The 20,878-nt window shown below is 51.2% G+C and overlaps 7 protein-coding genes and 1 non-coding gene across 8 annotated transcripts; 4 read left to right on the top strand and 4 right to left on the bottom strand.

Annotated features, from left to right (window-relative positions):
- Positions 1 to 301: 301 nt before the first annotated feature.
- Positions 302 to 4,112, top strand: CC84DRAFT_1165259 (P-loop containing nucleoside triphosphate hydrolase protein). Its single transcript, XM_018178677.1, has 6 exons — positions 302 to 671; positions 722 to 2,539; positions 2,591 to 2,663; positions 2,712 to 2,839; positions 2,901 to 3,502; positions 3,552 to 4,112. The coding sequence occupies exons 1-6, from the start codon at positions 339 to 341 to the stop codon at positions 3,928 to 3,930; spliced, it is 3,333 nt and encodes a 1,110-aa protein (XP_018035263.1). The 5' UTR covers positions 302 to 338; the 3' UTR covers positions 3,931 to 4,112.
- A 3,904-nt stretch (positions 4,113 to 8,016) lies between these two features.
- Positions 8,017 to 9,906, bottom strand: CC84DRAFT_1093755 (FAD/NAD(P)-binding domain-containing protein; the record flags this gene model as incomplete). Its single annotated transcript, XM_018174536.1, has 4 exons — positions 8,017 to 8,357; positions 8,540 to 8,832; positions 8,938 to 9,774; positions 9,833 to 9,906. The coding sequence occupies 4 exons, from the start codon at positions 9,904 to 9,906 to the stop codon at positions 8,017 to 8,019; spliced, it is 1,545 nt and encodes a 514-aa protein (XP_018035262.1).
- Positions 9,907 to 10,535: 629 nt separating this feature from the next.
- Positions 10,536 to 10,622, top strand: CC84DRAFT_t60. Its single transcript has one exon. It is a non-coding gene; the product is annotated as a tRNA-Asp (tRNA).
- A 676-nt stretch (positions 10,623 to 11,298) lies between these two features.
- CC84DRAFT_1260184 (acyl-CoA N-acyltransferase) lies at positions 11,299 to 12,624 on the bottom strand. Its single transcript, XM_018184973.1, has 3 exons — positions 12,250 to 12,624; positions 11,784 to 12,118; positions 11,299 to 11,732 (listed from the first exon to the last, which is right to left on the bottom strand). The coding sequence occupies exons 1-3, from the start codon at positions 12,460 to 12,462 to the stop codon at positions 11,606 to 11,608; spliced, it is 675 nt and encodes a 224-aa protein (XP_018035261.1). The 5' UTR covers positions 12,463 to 12,624; the 3' UTR covers positions 11,299 to 11,605.
- Positions 12,625 to 12,851: 227 nt separating this feature from the next.
- CC84DRAFT_1147857 (DNA replication factor C, large subunit) lies at positions 12,852 to 16,738 on the bottom strand. Its single transcript, XM_018176607.1, has 4 exons — positions 16,557 to 16,738; positions 16,391 to 16,485; positions 13,540 to 16,341; positions 12,852 to 13,488 (listed from the first exon to the last, which is right to left on the bottom strand). The coding sequence occupies exons 1-4, from the start codon at positions 16,635 to 16,637 to the stop codon at positions 13,146 to 13,148; spliced, it is 3,321 nt and encodes a 1,106-aa protein (XP_018035260.1). The 5' UTR covers positions 16,638 to 16,738; the 3' UTR covers positions 12,852 to 13,145.
- A 152-nt stretch (positions 16,739 to 16,890) lies between these two features.
- CC84DRAFT_1165254 (ribosomal protein L16) lies at positions 16,891 to 17,789 on the top strand. The gene is made up of 3 exons (XM_018178676.1): positions 16,891 to 17,003; positions 17,057 to 17,530; positions 17,578 to 17,789. The coding sequence occupies exons 1-3, from the start codon at positions 16,925 to 16,927 to the stop codon at positions 17,739 to 17,741; spliced, it is 717 nt and encodes a 238-aa protein (XP_018035259.1). The 5' UTR covers positions 16,891 to 16,924; the 3' UTR covers positions 17,742 to 17,789.
- Positions 17,790 to 18,138: 349 nt separating this feature from the next.
- On the bottom strand, positions 18,139 to 18,682 carry CC84DRAFT_1076669 (uncharacterized protein; the record flags this gene model as incomplete). The annotated part of the gene is made up of 2 exons (XM_018173727.1): positions 18,139 to 18,378; positions 18,464 to 18,682. Coding segments are annotated over 2 exons (459 nt in total), but the record flags the coding sequence as incomplete, so codon positions are not given.
- Positions 18,683 to 19,769: 1,087 nt separating this feature from the next.
- On the top strand, positions 19,770 to 20,036 carry CC84DRAFT_1093040 (uncharacterized protein; the record flags this gene model as incomplete). Its single annotated transcript, XM_018174500.1, has 1 exon — positions 19,770 to 20,036. The coding sequence occupies one exon, from the start codon at positions 19,770 to 19,772 to the stop codon at positions 20,034 to 20,036; it is 267 nt and encodes an 88-aa protein (XP_018035257.1).
- Between the last annotated feature and the right edge of the window lie 842 nt (positions 20,037 to 20,878).

Below are 20,878 nucleotides of genomic sequence, written 5' to 3'. Positions count from 1 at the left end.
AGCGTACAGCAGGCGGCGCGACGTGTAAATTAGAGTTGATATCCACCTGGGCAAATGAAAAGTTGCTGGTGTCGAATCCGAGTTGAAGTAGCGTATCCGGACATTAATCTTCACCGTCTGTGATAGCTAGGCACTTGCGGTCAATGTGTGTTCAACCATACCTATGGTGCTCAGACGGTGCCTATGCGGCCTCTTACCCAGTAGTCTGCGCCCGCGGGCAGCGCGCGATCACGTGATATGGACCGTGCACTGAGCCAGGTAATCAGTCCCTCATTGCTCGACAGTATCAACATCTGAGCCACGCCACGTTCCTCGCTTTCAAAGTTTGTAATACCGAGATGCCGGGGATTCCGGAAAAACGAAAGAGGCCGACTATACGCGAGAGCGACGATGAAGAGCAGCCGGGCGTTTCTGACGGCTCGGCCAGCAAACGCGCGCGCTCCATCAGCGACGCGTCCGGCAGCCCCTCAAGCAATCACAGCCACCACCGCCTTCCCGAAGATGTGCACCAGCCTGGGTCTTTGGTGCGGGTTAAGCTCACAAATTTTGTCACCTACACCTCCGCCGAGTTCCATTTGGGACCTAGCCTCAACATGATTATTGGCCCAAACGGGACAGGCAAAAGTACGCTGGTATGCGCCATTTGTCTAGGCCTTGGATGGGGCCCTCAGGTAAAATGCGTTCTATCCATTCAACTTGCTAGTGTTGCTGACCTCTCCAGTATCTCGGCAGAGCCAAGGAGATTGGTGAATTCGTGAAGCACGGCAGCGCCGAAGCAGAGATTGAGATCGAACTTGCTGCTTCTGGCAACCGAAAGAACCCGGTGATTCGTCGAAGAATACAAAAAGAAGGTAACAAGACAATGTTTTACATCAACGACGTGTATAAATCACAAAAGGATGTCAAAGCTTTGGCAGAGAATTTCTCCATACAGATCAACAACCTCTGTCAATTCTTGCCCCAAGACCGTGTTGTCGAGTTCGCGAAGATGGACCCTATCGCGATGCTTGGGGAGACATTACGTGCTGCATCGTCTGGTCAAATGGTAGAATGGCACGACGAGCTCAAAAGGCTGCGGACAGACGAAAAAGCCTCGGAACGTGAGCAGCAAAATGAGCAACACCATCTGAAAGCTCTACAGGCCAAGCAGAGCTCTACGCGAGAAGATGTTGATCGGTACCTCCAACGCCAAGGGCTTGTCACAAAAGCGAGGGACCTTGAAACTTGCCGCCCGTTCATTCATTACAACGCGATAAGGGCGGAGAGGAGCCGTATCCAAGCAGATATACAGGCCGGCACAATCGACCTGAACCGGTACGAGTCCGAAGCGGAGCCCATTCGCCGCGCCGAAGCGGAAATGGAGAGCGACAAGGCACGGATCGAAAGGGTCTCCAATACCCGAAAGCATCGCTTCGAAGTCAAGAAAAGCGCCGTTGATCGATTTGAGAAGAAAATCGACAATGACCAGAAGAGCTTGGGTCAACTTGCAGCCCAAATCAACGCCGAGAAGCAAGATGAGAAGCAGCGGAGGCAGGACGTGAGGCGGCTGGAAAACGAGATCATTAATCTGAAACACCAACATGAGAACAATACCGTGGAGTACGACCCAGATTCATTTCGTTCACGGCTAGCCGATATTCGCGCCCGGAAGTCTGCAGCTGAGCGAAAACAAAACGCCCATATCAACGAAATCACCAGGATTCGCGAAGAGACCGTTCAAATCACCAATGACATGCATTCCAAACAGAAGGAGAAGGAGCATCTCAATTCGCGAAGTGGCCAGCAAGATAGTATATTGTCCAATCTGTCACCGGACACCCACACAGCCTGGACTTGGCTCAAAGCAAATATAAAGTCGCTATCATTGAAAGACAAGGTATATGGGCCCCCGATCATCGAATGCTCAGTACCGGATCCGAAATACGCCGATGCTGTCGAAGCGATGCTGCGTCTTGGAGATCTAACGGCTCTCACGTGCACGAATAAAGAGGATGCCCAGAAAGTCCAAAACAAACTTGTGGGCAAGAAGGATGCAGGCGGTCTGGGCTTGCACCAAGTTACCATCCGCACAGTCCCACTGCCGCGTTCTAGTTACTCACACCCTCTCACCTCCGAAGAGCTTGCGAATTTTAGTTTTGAGGGGTGGATAAGTGATTATATCGAAGGACCCGACGCCGTACTAGCGATGTTATGCGATAACGTCAAGATCCATGCCACCGCATACTCATCCCGAAAAATGACGACTGGTCAGTACAATACTCTAGAAAGAAATGAAAGGCTCCAGAAATGGATTGCGGGAAATCAAGTGTATGCCGTTACCCGACGCCGAGAGTATGGGATATCGTCCACCAGCATCAACACGTTCAGGAAGGCAAAACATTTCACGGGCCAACCTGTCGCTACCGCGGAAATAACGCTGTTGGAGAATGCGATCAAAGAACTCGAGCGCGATGTTACTATGAGAAAGGAACGCCACGTTGCTAAAGCAGCTGAGTTTAACGCAGCCAAGCTGGAGATTGAAGAAGCTGAGGCTGAAAGGGTAGGTCATGTTCGTTGACATATCTGTATCATTGGTCCTAACTGGCGCTAGGCCAAAGTTCAAGCCGAACAGGATCAACTCAAAAAGGCCTATGCAACGTGGGAGGCGCTACCGCGCAGGATAGGTATAGTCGAAATGAAATTGGATACGTGATAGTACTAACTTTCTCCAGCCACAAAACAATCCGATTTAGCGGGCATCACTAGCCAAAGTGACGACACAAACAACCGTATCGAATTGATTCGATCCCAATCCGAAGATCTCGCCATGTCTGTGGCACGCGATACCTTGTCATATGCTGTAAGTTTACATTCTCCACGTTCTCCTTGGAAAGTAGACCTCTTGACTCATTTTGATTTAGAAAGAGGTGGTGCAACTGCGAGCTTTGCAGGAATCGTACCTAGAAGCCGAAATACGTTTGATCGAAGCCACTTCTGAAGTGGACGGCTTGAAAAATGACAATCGTGAGATCATCGAAGCTATTGAGGAACAGAGGCAAGCTCTTGCTGTTCTCAAAACCGAATTGGATGCCAAAACAGCCGAAGCTCGACATTTAAAAAGGCAATTGCAGGCAATCATCGTTTCGGATGACGTGAAAGAGCTCATCATCGACTTCAAAGACCTCCCAATGGAACGACTAGACGACGAGATCTCCGCCGTCAACTCCCGTCTCGAGCTGATGGCCGACGGAAACCCACAAGCTATCAGAGCTTACGAGGACCGGGAACGGGAGATCCGGAAAGTTGAGCAGACCCTTGCAGATACTGCAGAGAAGCTAGAGCATACTCGCACAAGAATCACGGAAATACGCGAGCAGTGGGAGCCCGAGCTAGACAGGATAGTATCTGCTATCAGTGATGGATTCGCTCACAACTTCGACCGGATTGGGTGTGCTGGGCAAGTCTCAGTAAAGAAAGACGAGGACTTTGACAAGTGGGCCATCCAGATCGAAGTCAGCTTCCGGTGGGTATTTTTACCTTGTTCAGATTGGCGTTCGCTAACACCACTGCAGCGAAAACGAACCACTTGCCGTTTTGGACTCTCATCGTCAATCCGGTGGTGAACGCGCCGTCTCAACAATTTTCTATCTCATGGCGCTCCAGGGTCTCGCGCGCTCGCCCTTCCGCGTAGTTGACGAAATCAACCAGGGTATGGACCCGCGCAACGAGCGCATGGTACACGAGCGCATGGTCGACATTGCTTGTCAGGAACATACGAGTCAATATTTCCTTGTTACACCAAAGCTGCTCAACGACTTGAAATTTCATCCGAAGATGAAGGTTCATTGTATTGCGAGTGGGGAATTTATGCCTGATTCGCAAACGAATCTTGATTTCCGGAGTTTGGCTGAACTGGCAATGAGGGTGCGGAAAGGTGTAGCTGCTGCCTAAGCAGTATGCCACATCATATGTTAAGGCATTTAAATTTGGGACGTGTTACTTATACATGGGTGTGAAGGGCGTGGCGCCCTCGACAACAGCGTGGGATGTTTAGCAATCGACTCCAGGGTCCTTATCGCGGCATTAAGCTTCTATATGTTTGCAGCGCACAAGCCGGGTCACAGTGCCATTGCAACGATTAAATGACACTAGACCCATATCACGCTCTTAGTATTGGAGAACACTACCTGGTCTTTGTCCTAGCAGCTGTGACTAGAATGCTCGTACTTACTGTGCACATCCGCCTCTAGGCTAAGTAATTTCTCATTGACCTGATGGCATATTCTAGTCCCGGTGTTGTGAACAAAGGTAACAGTCAGTGTCACATATGAGCGTGTCCTGACCACACATGGGCCCGCAGCACAATACTCACACTACCACGGCGGCGGTACATCAGCACACGGGATACAACATCGGGATATATACAGTAGCGGAAAGCAGCGTTCTCGTTGACTTCAAGGGCGTACGATACGGGCGGCGATGACGGGTCCCACCACCGGGCCATCTTTCACGTCAGATTAGCAGAATAAGATACGATTCTCATCCCTTGGTAAATTGATCTAGGTTACGAGATGTTGACCGGTGTTGGGTACCAACGATAATGGGAATACATATTTGTGGATTGATACAATGGAATGATACCTTGAGTGCTACCACTGAAACTCGCCTGTCACAATCCATGACACCACAAAGGTAGGATCAGACCTTCAAAACCCATGATCAATGCTGTTCCACATCCGCCATCCTTCCAATCTCCGCGATCTTCTCATTCCGCCTCTTCCATATCCAGGCTTCGGTCCGCCCTGTACGAGACGCCCCAGTACCAAGTTGCTGTGTCTCGGACAGTGACACTTCCTGTATGAGCTCATTTTTCTGGCTTAATTAACTTTATACTTTGGCGTGTAGACATGCCCTGGCCCGCTGACGCCGTTTTCTATACTACGCTCTTTCGATGTCTCCATCCCTGATGCAAAGGCACCAAATGGATCCTGACAAGCGGTATGTGATCTTAGCTGGGACCACACAATTTTACCAGAGATTTTAGGGACTGTGTGGACATGGGACAGGGAAACGAGACAAGGACAACCAGCACGGATGGTATTTACTTTGAGGTTGGAGCATGTAAGTATAATGGGTAAAAGTAGAGCCGTCATAGTAGTCGAGGTTGCCAATGAGTGTCACAGGGAATGTGACGAATGGGGGAGATACAGGCGACACGGTGGCCCAAATGCCGTTCAATTTGAAGATGTGGAGATTTGATCTCAAATAAAAATTCAGTCTGCGGTAAGTGCGCCATTGTTATTTGAGTTCCTTACGACATCAGTTGTGACCGACGATCAGTACTCGCATCGCGAATGTGAACGTGGTTGGATTATGCCTTCTCACTCTACGCTGATCAAAACATTGTGGGGAGATTTTCGGCAACATAACCATCAGCTGCGACGGTCCTGGCTCGCCTACGAGCTATCTTCCTTGTCTGACGGGCAAGCCACTCGACGGCATGCGATGCAAGCTGCGCAGCATGGACAACGTTGATCTGAGCAACAAAACAGACTTGCAGATTATTGCGCAACGATTTCCAGATAATGATCAGTGACTGATCGTAGGCTCAGTAACTTTGGGTGTAAGACAGGGAGTCAGATCCACGAATCAATACAGAGCGTAGTATCCATAGTGACAAATCCCTGCAACGACTGGGGTAATGCTTGGGCACTCTAAAGTAGATCATCTATGATAAGATCTGACATGATGATAGTGAACTATATATGACCTCCGCATGTCTCTCCGCTTAGTTCATATGAACACCTCGCGGGAAAGCCCAGGGAAAAGTCTCCATACATACACGACTGTACCAAGAGCTTGAATTCTGATTTACCCTTGGTTGGGCAACATTATCGACCTTGAACTCTAAGTTGAGGATTGATAATTCTGTTCACCTAACGGCCTAGATCAAATGTCGTGCTTGGGAAGAAGCGTAGGTCTCAATCCCCCGTATCAGCGCGTAACAAGGATATTGCGGTGCTCAGCATTCTGACGGGGATAGTCTTTGTCTCTTATTGCAGCAGTATGGTTTAAATTGCATAACTGAACCTAATCAGTTCTTACAGCAGCTTCGTTCTGCCGGGAAAGGGTGGAAAACTGGCCCTTCGGGCAAGCGTAGACACGCGGGCTACCGCGAGGGTCTAGCTAGTAGCACTCTGAGCCAGCTAGACCATAAGGCGCTCGAAAATTATAGTTGGCGTTGGCACCGGAGCCCAATTTCATACTCGCAGGATTGATGTTGAGGGCCGCTGCTTCGATGGACAGGGCAGTACCCTCCTGCTCGGCACGTTTGAGCTCATCGAGCACCTCCGCAGTGGTACTTGACGCATCTAGGATCACAACCCGAAGGTGGCTGCAGGCGGAAAGTGGGAGTCGAGGTTGGGTTGTAAGTGCTGGTATCGTCGACGGTGTTGCAGTGTCGAATTGCTCGAACTCGGCCAACGCTTCAGCTCGACATTAGCACTCGCCCCACGGCCAGAAGCAGCGGTACTTCCGGCACCTCATATCGCAGGTTTTGACAGATTTGAAGCTTCAGTAAGGGTAGGATGGAAATTGGTGAAGCCATTATGGTGTAGGCCATCATCGCGCGCAAGCCGGGACTTGCCGTCGGCTTTCTGCAGCGGGGGTTAGATCAACGTAATATACACGTGAAACGCTTAGTTCCAGTCGCAGATTCGGCAGCTACGAAAGCTACGAACGCCGTGGAGGCGATTGCAAGAAGCTGCATTGCTGGATGGAAGCAATTGATATCAAGAGTGTATGTAAAGACTGCGATTTTGGAGTGTGAGGCAGAAGTAGAAGGCGTCCAAGTAATGGCGGCTTTATAGGCGCCAGTAGTTCCCAGTTGCAGGACCGCGAAAGTGAGAGACATTGCAGCGAACAGAATAAACATGGGCCTCTCGCCCAGCGGCGAACGAGGGTGATAATAAGGGCGTGGGTAGATCTAGAGTTGCTCTCTTTCATAATGACATGCTCTCATCCACCACTAACAGCAGTTAGCTTATCATGAAACGACAAAGCTAGGTAACTGATGGTGGGTTGTATGACTCCAGAAGGCTCAGAAACAACCCAGCAAGTATGGACCCAGGTGACCTACCCTATCGACAGGAAACGAGGGCTCGAACGCAGGATGGCCATGCTGGCTTGTTCTCGAAGCAATCGAAAGATCAAGCACTCACATGCTGCAGCACCAGGCACAATGCATTTGGCTTGAAAAGTTGATCTACTGTTACAAAACGAATTGAAGCTAGCAAAACTAACTAGTGACTAATGAGCAGTTGCAGAATTGATAGCCATTGAATGTCTACCCGACCGTAGATCACCACGTAACATACTGCCATTCAAGTCCCCGTTACTGCAGGTAGGAAGGCTTGATCTCTCTCCAAGCTGCGACGCTCTGCAGGACAAAAGATAATAATGGTTCGTTCTCCCATTGGGGAGATTTGACTTTTCTTCCATTTACGTGAGTGTGCGATGTGGATTACTGGTAGATGTTCTGCGTCGGTGATGATGTCGAGCGCTCCCATCATCGGTGCTATGTCACCATTATGAACGCTGCCAAACTTTAGTCAACCGCGTCGTGATTATAGACAGCACCTATAAGATGAAGCGAAACGGCCCGGCGGAAGCTCCCCTAAGCATTAGATCAAAAAAGGGTCTGCATGCAAGGTGGCTGCTGTCACGGTGATTGGTGTCATCTAGTAGTCTAAGTGAAAAGTCGATGAGGGTCTAGAAGCAAGAGCGGTGCTTCAGGCTAAGCGGTAGCCAGCATCGCACTTTCTCGCAGTGTCTGTGTCTTTGCACCACCCGGTCAGGTGAAGTAGACATAGTGGCATAGTCAGAAGTTACAAACAAGGAATTTGGCAAAACATGTCAATCCACCGAACACACATGGAACGAGCATACATATTGGAATATAACTATTCTGGGTATCATTCGCAAAAGCCACAAATCGTTTCATCATATCTTCGTATCGGGCAGCAGGCAGCTGCTCGCTCACAAGTCATCGTCGTCTTCGGCTTCTCGGTTCTTGAACTGCAAGAATTGTTCGAGATCATCATTCGTGATTGTCCGCCAAAGTGTTCGCACACGGTCGAACACGACATCGTCGACAACCAGATCCAGCGGTACCGGAGGCATGCCGAGGAAGTGAGCGCTCGCACCATCCGGGATGGGCAATGGCGCCACAGAAGGCACCGCACGCTGTTCGTACTGCATGGACCAGAGAGTATTCGGCGATGGCGAAGCGTCCAAGCTTGTCAGCAGACGATTGGTTGCTTGTCTGAGAAGCTCGAAGCCACGCTCACCACCCAGGCTTGTCGAAGCGTACAGTACGCCTGTGAAATGTTAGCTTCGGTTGCATGACTTCGTAACGTTCATCGGATCCGAAAATATTGCCAAGATCAGTTTGTCAGAGGATATATATCGTCAAAGTAATTCAGACAATGTAGATAAGTATTCAAAAAATCAATCATCATAAGGGCATAAGTGGAGGAGGGATAGATTGGTGATGACTTACTCTGGCCGGCGGGGCATTCCCCTAACTCGCTGGAATGCGCATGTATGTGTACTGGGGGGAGACTTTCATCGCCATCCAGCTCCTCTGACAAGGACAGCGAGCCTGATGGAAAGACCAGAATGGCAGAGCCGGGCTGGAAAGGTCTGTCTTCCACTATGACAGGGAGGAACAGTGTCGATAGCGATGAAGATACGATGGTAACTGACTTGCAGAGCGGACTTTCATTGTTGGCCGGTGGGCTTTCGCCCACTACCCAACGCGCGGTCACGGCTTCGCCATCTTTCAGATGAAGCCTCACACCAGGCACGTGTTCTGCTACTGCAGCCGGGGGATAGCGCACGGCCGAAGTTTCGACGACAGACTTCGCATCGTTTGTTGCGTCTGTCCCCAATTCGGACATGTTCTCGACGGGAATCTGCACCGTCGACACGGAGTTGTCGGAGGTGGATAGGCCTTTTCCAAGGACATACACACCTCCTCCAACGGCGCAGGCACGGCAGGCGACTTGACAGAACTCGTCCAGTCCACCGTACTTAGGGACAAGCGCACTGAACTTGCCCAACGTGCCGATGGATCGCAGGTGCCGCGCTATCCTAGGCAACGCATGCTCTGTAGTAACACGATCAGAGCTCTGTGATGACATGGTGAGAGCTAGTAGTGGCGCCGACAGGATGCTCGGGGCGTTGAAAACAGTTGATAAGAAGTCGGAGAATGGTAACGTCCGGTGCTGTTCCCACTTGACCTTCTCGTCTTCGTTTTCGTAGTCCATAATGAAGCGAAGGATCTTGACGAGCTTGCGCTTGGCCGGAAAGTCGAGGGTACTGTTTCCGAACAGGTCCTCACGTGTGTTGGGCACCTTCTCCAGGCTGCCAGTCGCCGTTCCACTCGTAGCATGTGAAGAGTACACCCACCAACTACCGACAGGAAGAAACCCAACCTGGTGGTGGACCTGAGAAGTCACCAGGTGACGCCTGAACGCCGAGCTGGAGTAGATGATCTCGGGAGCAAGCGCCAGATTGTATTGCCTCCCCGGTCTTCTCGATAGCACAGGTGTGTCTGACTCTGAAGGCTCTGGCACGTGTATGGATGCCTCGGCGAAGGCCGCGTGGTAAACGCCTGCGTTGACTTTGGCTACCCATTCTTCGGCCTCAGAAATGCTGAAGGCGGCAGCAGAGCCGCTATAGTAGGGGTTCTCGTCAACATGGAGGATCTTCTTGCCCGAGCGGGACAATGCTCTTTAGTGCTGCGTCAGTCAGATTGCGGAACGGCTTGTGTTTAGTGCGCCACGCTTACAGGGCAAGTAAAGACTGCTGCAGGCCAGTGCCTGCAATTACCACGTCCCAGTGGGTGCTATCGAGTGTGTCCATAGTGTTATGGTGAAGAAAGGACAGGGTGAGCGCGCAGCAGAAGTTTTGAGGTCGGGTGGCCGCCAAGTGCTCATTAGCGCAGAATGACTCAGCGTGCGGAACTTGAAAATCTCCTGCGCGTGAACCGAGCTTCCTTCAACAACGCGCTCGCTGAGGACAGTTCTTGACTTGTGGAACTGTGCGCAAGGCACCGAGGCTTCACTGTCTCCGGATATGCGTGGAGAAGAAACCTTTCGTCCGGTATCTACCGCTATGGATTTTACCTGAATTAGCGGCTCGAATGTGGCGATACATTATGACTTTGATGATTCGTGACTTTTGGTGCCTGGAGTGACAGCGTTCGAGTGCCATAGATCTGAATGCGGTTCGCGCGTGACGAAGTGGTATCAGTTCGTGTACTTGCGGGCGTTATGACGCACGTGGTTGATATGCTGGCCTCGAGCATTGCCCTGTTACCACGTGCCACAAAAACGTAAGCTCTGTTAGTTGCGGGCCTTGCATCTCGGTTCCGCAAACCGGCGACGTGTCTTTCGGTTGTAGCTCGATCGTAGCGAAGCCATGGTGTTTCGAATGGCAATCATAAAATGCGGTGATATATTATCAAAGATTACGAAATCTTATCAAACAAGTCTTCCTTGGTCTAGTGGTCATGATTTCCGCTTGTCATCGTCAGATTACGAGCGCGGGAGACCGGGGTTCGATTCCCCGAGGGAGAGTTAGTTTTTGGCAATCCACCTGATGTTGCGTCATGTTCTTGCCCGCCGGAGAGTCGAGGGAGAGCGGCTGAACAAAATGCTCCAAGGGGCATGAGCGTGTGTCGCTTCTGGATAGAACGGTCGGACTGAGCCGCCTGGAAACTAGCAGACTCTGCAGAGTTCTTTTGTTTTCCACAAATGCCGTGCACTTTTTTTGCTTGCTTTCATCTCGGCAGTACCGCATACAGCAGCACTCTTTTAGATGGGCCTAGAGCAGCTGCGAACGGTATACAGTCAGAATAGCGAGCACGATATGTCTTTATCGTTGAATAGTGTTCTTATCATCTGCGGGGAGCATCGTGATGCGTGCTGTGGACATGAACGGTAAGGAGGCAAGTCTTCCTATTGTAACACACTAATCCGCTGGAGGCTTTATTATATTTTGATACAGTTTACACAACGCATGAACATCTTCCCTCACGAGCTCCTTAGAGCGATTCACTGGATCTGGAACCAGACAATAGAGACTATATTCGAAGGAAATATTTTCTTCTCAGAGCCCCACTCAAGCTTGACTTCGTTGTGCGAAACCATTACTTTACATGGAGCATAGGATCCGCGAGCAACTGAATGATGTCGCATAATTGTTTCGAGGTATTTGTGTGCATTTACACAAATCGCTGACGCGTACGACCATCGATTAAGAGTTGAATTTGTTTGCTATGATTGATTGAGCTCTAAATCGCCCCTAAACTCAACCGGAAAGATACATAGACACATTGATGTTTGGTGCAAGCTGAGAATGTCGGCCTTTTTTATAGCTCATTCCATCGACAGAATGCCGTCACAGTGTAATAGTCTAGACTCCGATGGTTACTCAACACCAATGCGATTTGCAGGCGCAAGGTGTGATGATGCCAGAGAGCTTGCACGTCGCCCACTGGCCAACCTTGACCAGAGGAGCACCATAGTTCCTCACGCGGGCCAAAATCGCTAGTCTCATGCTAAGCATCGCTGCTCGCGAGCCCGTTCCTCCTCGGCTTGTCGTCATCAAGAGTTTTGGCTTCGATGCCAAATCCCGGCAGGTCTTTAAGCATGTGAACTATCTGAATTCCCTCCCCATTCGGACACCTTGGTATCGTTAGTATATGATTATCTTCGTCAATTTTATTATGGACATACCTGACAACATCTATCTTCCCACTCCTCTTATACCCACAACGCTCATACAGCGCGACCCCGCTAAGCGTCGCGCCCATCTCCAGCCCCGAGAAACCACCCTCTCTCGCCTGCTCCTCACAGTGCCGCATCATCATAGTACCCAGACCTCGCCTTGCCCACTCGGGGTGCGTGAAAATGGCCCTGATGCTCGCGCGCTCAACCTTGGGATCGCGTGCTTCAGGAAGCCGACCAGGCGCAGTGTCGGCGCCGTACAACGTGCGGCGAAAAGACCAACCTCCACATGCGCTGACAACATTGGGGGAGTCTAAAGGATGGAGAATGAAGTAGGTACGATCCTATGGCGAGAAGCATCAGCACCTTCGTCGAGAACCTTCTGTCTACCTGTCATCTCGCGTTCGATTTGCGGTTCAAACCTACGCGGGCCAGTTCAAAGGGCGTTGATAAAGGTCACACAAGAGACACTTACATGCAACAACAACGTGTCAGGGCCAAATAGATATCCAATCGACCCATCCAGCTCCGCCTGTGTATAGAACCCTTTCCCGAGCGCCCTTAGCGACTCCCCAATCATCTTTTGTAGTGCGGTGATATCCGCAGTCGTGGCAACTCGGAACTCAAACTTGTGTGCAGCTTCTTGCGCTTTTGCCGACGCGATAGGGTCGTGTGAGTGCCCGCTCATCCTACCTGAATTCTTGCACTAGCTTTTAGCATGGAACTGTACTCTGGAACTTGCGCCAAAGATTGATATGCAGGACAGTGGACAAAGGCTTTAATCAAGAATGTGATCGATATGCTCGATGAATGTACGTAAATTGCGATAATGCAGTCCAAAGGTGGGATGCGAGGTTCAGAAGGCTTTTCCGTTCGCAGAAAGGCGTGCTATCGGGCCAATGAGATGCTTTTCCGTCGGGAAATTTGCATTCTCGTACTTGCCCACCGCAAGATGACCATTTCATGGAACCGTAGCCTGGGGTAATCGAGCGGTTAACCCGTACATAGTCAAGTCAATATTGCCGTTCAAACGAGTCGCACTTGTGCAATCAATGCAATTCACTCCAGCTTATAGTAGTGGTCCTCCGCCCAAAGGTCTCTATACTCAACCGACTGAAGTTACATTCCGAGGAAGCCTTCAAAATGCTCTGCAGGCATATTCTGCGGCTAATGAATACATACACGATACTCAACTACGACAGCAGCCCCTTAAATGCCCGAAAAGGCACCGACAATGCCTACATTATTCCTGCGTATCGAATCGATCTGGGCAACATAGTCACAGAAGTGAGCCACCTTGTAACCCGCCGCTCTCTACCGATCAAAAAATGCCCCCGATCATGGCGCACCTCAACATCACCGCAATAGAGCTCATTTCTTCTTTGCTTTGCTCGCAGCAGCCTTGGCTTTTCCTTTGCCCTTCGGTTTGACATCTTCTTCGCTTTCCCCATCGTCATCATCCTCAGCAGCGCGTTTCTTGCCCCGAGGCTTGGCTCCCGTGGCCTTCTTTGCAGCCTTTTTCTTAGGTTGCTTGACGTACTTGTCTTTGGAGATGTCGACGTCCTCGTCTTCCTCCTTGATCTCACTCACTACTTCCTCCTCGTCAGATTCTTCGATCGCTTCTTCAAGATCGGGTTTGTCCTTGGTCGCTTTCTTGGGTGCGACGACGTTCGAGGCTTTCATGAATGGGAGTGGATGGGACTGCTGATTATACCTGTGCATCGTGTCAGTCACCGTTGACAGCTGCTCTTAGAAGTGTGCTTACAGTCTAGTAAAGGTCGCTTTGTCCTGCGAAGCGATCTTGACCTTCTCTTGTACCATGGGCCCAACGCCCAGCTCCACAATCGCGTCCCAATCATCCTTTGTCAGGAAGTAGCTGTCCATGAGTTCGATGATCTCAGGAATAGCCTCTTTCCCTCCATCCTCTAGACGCTTGACAAGTTGTTGCCAGAGGATGGGAACATACTGTTGTCGGACCTCATGTCGATCACCAGACGAACGTAAACGCATGTGGGCCTGTATTTCTTTGACCTGACGCGTGAGCTTCCCCTGAGAACTGTTCTTGCCGAGCCAGCTTGTGAAGCGAGTCTGATGACCGGCTGTGCTTCCTGCGACAAAACTGGCCGGCCGCACGAAACTGAACACCGCATGTGTCGGCATTAGACTCCAGTGCTGCTGCGAGCCGTGAATCATGCGATCAACGAGGTCTCCATCGCTGATGCTATCAGCGGCATCAGAAGCCAGTTCTAGCAACTTCAATTTCTTTTCTGGGCCACTGTATTGCGATGCTTGTATGGGGTTGGTGCCAAGATAGTTCTCCTGAAGCATCAGCGGGCTAAACTCGTGGTCGTTGAAGTAGAGCTCAATCTTATCGTTTAGGGTAGCATTGCTACTGGCAGCAAACATGCCACCGCCGAGAATTTTCTGTGTAATATCCCACGGCTTCAAGACAACGTGTTTTGCCCAGGCTTTGGACATTGACTTGCCCTTGTCGAAATCCATAGCTTCCTGATCAAGTTTGGCTGTGGAAATCATGTTCACCACTTGACGGATATCAGCATTGCTGCCCTCGATCAGCGCGTTGATAACTGGCGCAGGCATTTTCAATCCTTCTCGGAAAGCAATGGTCATGATGCGAGACCGAATTTGATCCACCGTCGGTCGTCGAAACGGTAGATCGAAGGTCACGTAGTCGAACGGCTTCATCTTGGGCAGTCGTCGGTCGTTGCAGATTAAGATGATGGGAACCTCCGTCTTCTTGCATACAGCGGCCAAAGCACCCACGCCGCCGCGATCACCGGCAGACATACCATCGACTTCGTCCATGATAAGGACCATCTTCTTTTTCCCAGCTTCTACCTTCTTGCCGTCGCCCGCGAAATAGCCATTGAGAGAGTTCGTGCTCAAAACGCCCCGCAGGCCCTCTTCCACAAGTTTCTTGCTGCGCGTATCGCTGGCGTTACTTTCCACGATATCATACCCTTCTATTTTGGCAACCAGATGCGCGGCGGTAGTTTTTCCGATACCTGGGGGACCGTGGAGTATGACTGCACGGAAAGATCCGCTACCATCGGGACCAGCCAGCTTAAAGTTAGTTTTCAAGCTCTTTGGAAACCTCTGCAGCCATCTCTGCAGCCTCTCCACTGTAGCTTTATTGCCGCAAATTTGGTTCAGCGAAGACGGTGCATATTTGGTCGTCCAGAGTCGCGAGTCAACGGCTGGCTCTGAGCTGTTTGCGGAGGCTGAGGTAGGGGCGGACGAAACTTTGCCGTTCTGGGCAGTTTCAGCTGTCTTCAAAGCTTTCAACCTGGTCTGCTCCTCTTTCTCCATCTCTGCAGCTTGTGCTTTGATCTTCTCTTCTTCTTTGCGTTGCTTCTCCTTATACGCTGCCTGAGCTTTCGAATCACCCTGATTGCCAGCTGCCGTAAGCTTTTCGATCAGGGCTGTGAGTCCATCCTCGTCAATGGTCTTAATATTCAGCTCTTTTATCTTCCTCAGCTTGCTTGGACCTGCATCCTGTCCGAGAACGATGTAAGTTGTGTTCTTGCTGGGCTGCCCGGTAACCTTCCCGCCGTGCCGCTTGACAAGTTCTTGGGCCTCTGTTCGACCCCACCGCTGCAGAACGCCCGTGAACACGAAGGTCAGGCCAGCTAGGCAAGTCTCGCTCCCCGACGGCATTGACCCTGAATCACCGCCCACCGGGGCGGCATCTGCATTCCCACCACCAGCCTTTTGTCTCCAGTCGAATTTGGCAGCTTCATCCTTCGGGGGAGGGGTCGGCGGGCGCACCAGGGGTATGCTGTCGTAGATGGCTTGTATATCCTTGTTCTCCACCGCCTCTTCCTTCTTGACCTTCTTTTTTGCAGGTGCCTTGGCCGGTGCATCCTTCTTCGGACGGCCGCGCTTCGACTTGGGCTCCTCGTCCTCGTCCTCTTCACCATCGTCCTCGTCCTCAGGCTCGGGAGTCTTCCTTTTCTTGTTGGCGGTCGAAGTTTTCTTGGGCTTGCTTTTGGCCGCTCGCTCATCCTCATCTAGTTCAACAAAGTCGTCTTCTGCATCCACGTCTTTCATGTCAACGTCCTCATGCTCCGGATCAAAGTCGTCATCAGCCTTGGCCGTCCTCTGCTTCTTCGCAGGCCTCTTGGGCGTTCCCCTATGTGGGAGGGGTACGGGCAGATCGTCGTCATCGCTAGCTGCCACTTCCACGTAGTCATCCCTCTTGCCTCGGGGCTTGAAGTCGTCTCCGAATATGTCGTCCGCTTCGTCGAGATCGTCGTCCGGAAACTCATCTTCATCGTCCTTTGTGGCATGTGTGGTGAGGTGCTTCTTCGGCCTTGCTGGGCCTCGCTTGTTTGTCGGCGGTGTCGAATTCTTAGATGCCTTTCCGTTGGCCTTCACGGGTGTCGGCTTTGGCGTAGACTCGGCGGGCTTCTTCTTGACAGGCTCCGAGCGCTTGGGCTTGTTCTTGCTGGCAAAGAACTCGGACGTGGTGGTCTCTTGGAGCTCGGGGGACGGCTCCTTGTTGGCGTTCTTGGGCGGGGGCTTCTTCGGGGTTGTCGTCATGGGTCTGCACTTGGTCAGTTACGCCGTTGTCAAAGATTTGCGGTAAATCATACGCTGGCTCGTCGACATCATCGTCGTCGGAATCGTCGACGACCACACGGCTCGCACGGCCAGGCTTCTTGGGCGCTGCTTTCTTGGGTGCAGGCTTCTGCGGTCATCTGTCAGTGCGCCGGGCTGCAGCTTGGCAGCTGCAGTCGATTGCAGCGCTCGTCGACGCACCTCGTCTTTCTTCTGCGAGCCCTGGCTGCCCTGGCTCGCCTTTGCTCCGCCGCCAAAGAAACTGCGAATATCTGCCGGCATCCTTCCTGCTGTGTCGCCAGTCTGGCAATCGCAACACGCACGGCCGGGGAGACAGCGGGCGGGCGGCGCGGGCGTTGTGTGCTTGGAGTGGTTGCAGAGTCCAGTCGTGGTGGTTGAGCCAAAACGCGTCTATGACGGGCAGGGCAGTCGCGCGCCATCACGCGGCGGCCCTTTCCCTTTCCCGCTTGGGCGCGGTAGGCGCCACGCACTAGCCACAACCCAGAAGTGCGCAGTCGAACCTCGCTGCTTGGCCGCACCAGCCTGTGTCTTCACTGCTGCCGTCCACCATGCCGCCGCCCAGGATAGCCACCATGAGCCTGGCCGCCCAATTTGGCCAGATGGCCCTGTCGGCATCTCGCCCACGAGGTACGCGCTGCCATCGCGCCTTCTCCACGGCTCCAGCGTGCTAATCTGCGCAGTGCTCCCGACCGTCGCATCCACCACCCTGCGCATCCCCTCCGCCCGTGCCTTTTCCTCCACGCCGCACCACCTCAACTGGCTCGCTCCCAAAGCCGGTGAATCTCGCAAGTCGCGGAAAGGCCGATGTCATGTTCCCACAGGCGGCAGCATGCGCGGCACCACTGTCGTGTGGGGCGACTACGGCTTGCGCATGCGCGACCACGACCGCCGCATTTCCTCGACGCAGCTCCGCATTGCCGAAGAGACCATCAAAAAGCGCCTGCGAGGGATGAAGTTCCGCCTCTACGAGCGCGTCTCCGCCAACATTGGTGTCTACACGAGCGGCAACGAAAGCAGAATGGGCAAGGGAAAGGGCAGCTTTGATCACTGGGCCACTCGATTGGCCGTGAGCAAGGTCGTCTTCGAGATCAAGGGAGATTTGCACGAACAGGTCGTGAGGGATGCCTTCCGTTTGGCTGGGAATAAGCTACCAGGTGAGCCGCCTCTTGCTCTATTTCGGTCCCATCGCTAACCCCCATAGGCCTGTGGGAGTTTGTTAAGAAAGGCGATGCACCCAAGATGGGCATTACAAAGGTGGGTGTCAACGGCGTCACGGCTGAGGACCTGAGGAGACCTAGGAGGAAGCTGCCTCTCAAGCCACTTGAAGACGCGGCTGCCCGCCTGCCCTCCGCATCGTCATCGTAGCAATGTACGCATACTGTACTATGAATTGTATACCACTTTCTCTAGCCACATACTATACTCGCGTGCGCGTGTGCTACAACTATCCCAATGTACGAGGTGACCTCATAAAAGTCTAGGGTCCATATGGAATCAAAGTAGGGTAGGCAAGCGGTAGAACAGAGGTAAAACCTAAGAAGGATTTGAGCACCTACTCAAGAGGAAAAAGCGAGGAACGTTTTGAATCACCTCACTGCTAATCAAAGGCTACGAGAAACCTGCGGACACACAAGTTTTACACGCAGTGCCTAGGTCTCCTTTAAAACGGGCAGGAGATCGTTGTTGATACCGTCGACCTCGATGTGAGGCAATGCATGAGGTCCTCCCATCCTCGAAGAAATTGGTCTTGGTTGCCTACACCAATGGGAATGATTTGATCGGCAACGCCATGTATCACTAGAATAGGCATATCCAAGCTCTGAAGATCCGGTCGAAAATCCGTCTCCCACGATGCGATGGTGTCAAACGTGCTCTTAAAAGATGCTTGCATGCTCTGGTTATCCCGGCTCTGGTTATAACAGGTCGGGATGAAACCTTTGCTGACGATAGCATTAGGCCGGTTGAACCCGAACAACGGACCCTCGGGTACGTCGTAGGAAAACTAGGAGTATTCCTTCAGCATTAGTGCAAGTTCTTGGTTCAAGCTTTCGAGAGGGACGCCGCTGGGATTCTAATTGGCCTGTAACAACTGCGGTATCATCGTGCTGATCAACACTAGCTTCTTCACCCAACACCCAACTCAACTTCTTGCTTCCATAGGGACCATAGCCGCTGTGCGCCTTCAACTTTGCAGCAAAGCACGTCAAGTCTCCCCCACTAGTGCTGTGTCCGACAACTGTCGCATCGGTAACGTCTAGGTGCTCAAACAACTGGGATATGTCAGTGGCCCAGGCATCGATGTCATTTCAATTCCAGAGATGATCTAAACGTCCGTGGCCGCGGCGACTGCTGCAGCTTGAATATATACTAAATAAGCAGACCGTGAAAGCCTGGGGTAACACAGCACTAGTTTGAGGAACTCGTTTGTACTAGCAACGCGGTTCTTACTCACTACAAAATAGTCATGGTATCCTATGCCAGGGCCCCCTTTTTTGCGCTATCAGCCCCTATTATTAAGTCAATACGAGTTATCGCATGCCTTGTTGCGCCATATAGTGCACATATCATCCCTGACATTAGCTTGGATTTATAGGAGATTGCATTATTGACCTCCGCGATTACCACACTTGGTGAAGACCAACTGTATCTCTGGACTCGCTTGATAACTCCGGTGGGGAGGATTAGCATGGATACGACTATGGAAGACTCATTACATGGAATGAGGTAGGATGCTTTAGTTCCCGGATCTACATGCGTACGTCTTGCCTTACGAGTAGGTCTTAGTGCTTACTACCCTTTTCAGCTTCTAGCTATTGGTGATGTAATATCCCTTAGTATTCCAAGCTATCTGGTGACATCGTGCCCAACGCTAGGGAAGTCAAATATATTGGTCCGTAACCCCGTGGAACGTTGGGCTGTATTTATACGTTTCCAGCCTGGTAATCTCCCGCAGTGGCTCGTACCTACAATATGCGTGCCTTAGGAGACCAACAGGTGCTTTTTGCTGGCGATTCCGATCCCGTGTACGCGAAGTTGAAGACGAACAGTCTCCCGTGGCGGATCGGAGAAGTGGGAGGACTTCTACATTCTAATTTACATATTTAATCCTAAAAGTATCGCCTCCAGTATATTTAGTGCGGTGCATGCAGAGACTAAGTCATTCATAGGTTCGTGAAAGGCTCGAAAATTACTCGAAGATTCTGCCCAACCAACTTATCACGCACATTAAAGCAGTAGGGCAAAAGCTGTAGGTTATCCGGGCCTACTCTTGCTCCGGTGTATTCGGTTTCCTAATGCTCTAGATCCGATACCCTTCAGCCTTCGCAAATGTTGTACAGTGATTAAAGAATAATCCAAACACAAAAGTTGTGGATGTTGGCTGTTACATTGTGCATGGCCTACGAGCGCTTTATTTCACCGGGTCCTAGCGTCGCAACCCTATGGACTCGATATTATTTTAGCTTGAAGGCCCATGCTCTTATTGGGGACATCCTGGATCTTGACGAGGAGAAAGACGCAGCGAAGCTCCTGGATGGGAACATAAATACTGTATGGTGCGCAGCTATACTATATCAATTCTGCTGGGATAAGCAAGTCAATGCATGCAAGCGGCCCTTGAGATACTCGAAAGGGCACGGGAGTATTGTCGTGAGTTATTAGCCGGTATCCTGACTGGTTCGGGCCTTATGGATGTGCTTGAGCTGATGGGTGGAAAGACGCAGATGGCTGCTGGTTGAGATCCGCCTTATCGTCATGACTCAGAGGGCATGAAATGACCAAGGGAGGAGGTAGAACACAATTAGGAAATCAAGTTGGAGGCACAGGCTAAGACGAGCACATGGGAGGAATTTGGAATTGAGCAACAGAGGCAATACTGTTGGGAAGGATTTGTGAGTTCTGTAGTTTACAGTCTAACACCTGTGAGACCATAGAAGGAGCAGTTGCGGCATGGTGTATATGAAAACTTAGACGGCGCAGGATACTAACTTGGGCACTTAGCGAGCCATCCCGAGCATATTTCTTAAATTCAGCTATATATTTAGCTGTAGATTATTTCTATATAATAGTTTAAATGGCTTATTTTGTAACGGGGGTCGCTTGGCTTTGGGCTAAGCTATCCTCGAATGGGGTTCTGGTGGGAAATGAGGGCTTCAGGAAGCGGTATGGTCGCGTTGAGTTGATGCGTCAATCAACTACAGTGAGGTTGTGTTGCCAAAACGTCACGAGTAATCTTTCCTGTAAGGAAACTGGATGCAGTAAATGTATCGTGGATTGACGATAATGGATTACCGTGGTAATTCATCACCTCTATATACTGCTATCTGACCTGGCTCTGTTGGCTCTGTGGCTCTGTCTTCCACAGATCCACAGATCCACAGATCCAATCACGTGACTTCCTCACGTGTTCATATTGTGTTCCGCATCGGAACCGTAAGCGTAATTTACGTCATCATCGTCCTATTGGCCATCGCTACTGACGCTGTCATTATCGTAATTCTGGT

Source organism: Paraphaeosphaeria sporulosa, assembly GCF_001642045.1.
Source record: "Paraphaeosphaeria sporulosa strain AP3s5-JAC2a unplaced genomic scaffold CC84scaffold_6, whole genome shotgun sequence".
Lineage (NCBI taxonomy): Eukaryota > Fungi > Ascomycota > Dothideomycetes > Pleosporales > Didymosphaeriaceae > Paraphaeosphaeria > Paraphaeosphaeria sporulosa.
The sequence above is the reverse complement of the archived record's forward strand: the minus strand, read 5'-3'. Positions and strand labels throughout refer to the sequence as shown.

Excerpts from the sequence above, each read along its gene's own strand:
- CC84DRAFT_1165259 (XM_018178677.1), top strand. The coding sequence starts at position 339 with ATGCCGGGGATTCCGGAAAAACGAAAGAGGCCGACTATACGCGAGAGC. Across the intron at positions 672-721 it reads GCCTTGGATGGGGCCCTCAG|TATCTCGGCAGAGCCAAGGA; the intron begins GTAAAATGCGTT and ends TGACCTCTCCAG. Across the intron at positions 3,503-3,551 it reads CAGATCGAAGTCAGCTTCCG|CGAAAACGAACCACTTGCCG; the intron begins GTGGGTATTTTT and ends ACACCACTGCAG.
- CC84DRAFT_1260184 (XM_018184973.1), bottom strand. The coding sequence starts at position 12,462 with ATGAGCGGGCACTCACACGACCCTATCGCGTCGGCAAAAGCGCAAGAA. Across the intron at positions 12,119-12,249 it reads CTGACACGTTGTTGTTGCAT|GATCGTACCTACTTCATTCT; the intron begins GTAAGTGTCTCT and ends TTCTCGCCATAG. Across the intron at positions 11,733-11,783 it reads GGGAAGATAGATGTTGTCAG|GTGTCCGAATGGGGAGGGAA; the intron begins GTATGTCCATAA and ends AACGATACCAAG.
- CC84DRAFT_1147857 (XM_018176607.1), bottom strand. The coding sequence starts at position 16,637 with ATGCCGGCAGATATTCGCAGTTTCTTTGGCGGCGGAGCAAAGGCGAGC. Across the intron at positions 16,486-16,556 it reads GCTCGCAGAAGAAAGACGAG|AAGCCTGCACCCAAGAAAGC; the intron begins GTGCGTCGACGA and ends AGATGACCGCAG. Across the intron at positions 13,489-13,539 it reads AAAGCGACCTTTACTAGACT|GTATAATCAGCAGTCCCATC; the intron begins GTAAGCACACTT and ends CACGATGCACAG.
- CC84DRAFT_1165254 (XM_018178676.1), top strand. The coding sequence starts at position 16,925 with ATGCCGCCGCCCAGGATAGCCACCATGAGCCTGGCCGCCCAATTTGGC. Across the intron at positions 17,004-17,056 it reads GTCGGCATCTCGCCCACGAG|TGCTCCCGACCGTCGCATCC; the intron begins GTACGCGCTGCC and ends TAATCTGCGCAG. Across the intron at positions 17,531-17,577 it reads GGCTGGGAATAAGCTACCAG|GCCTGTGGGAGTTTGTTAAG; the intron begins GTGAGCCGCCTC and ends TAACCCCCATAG.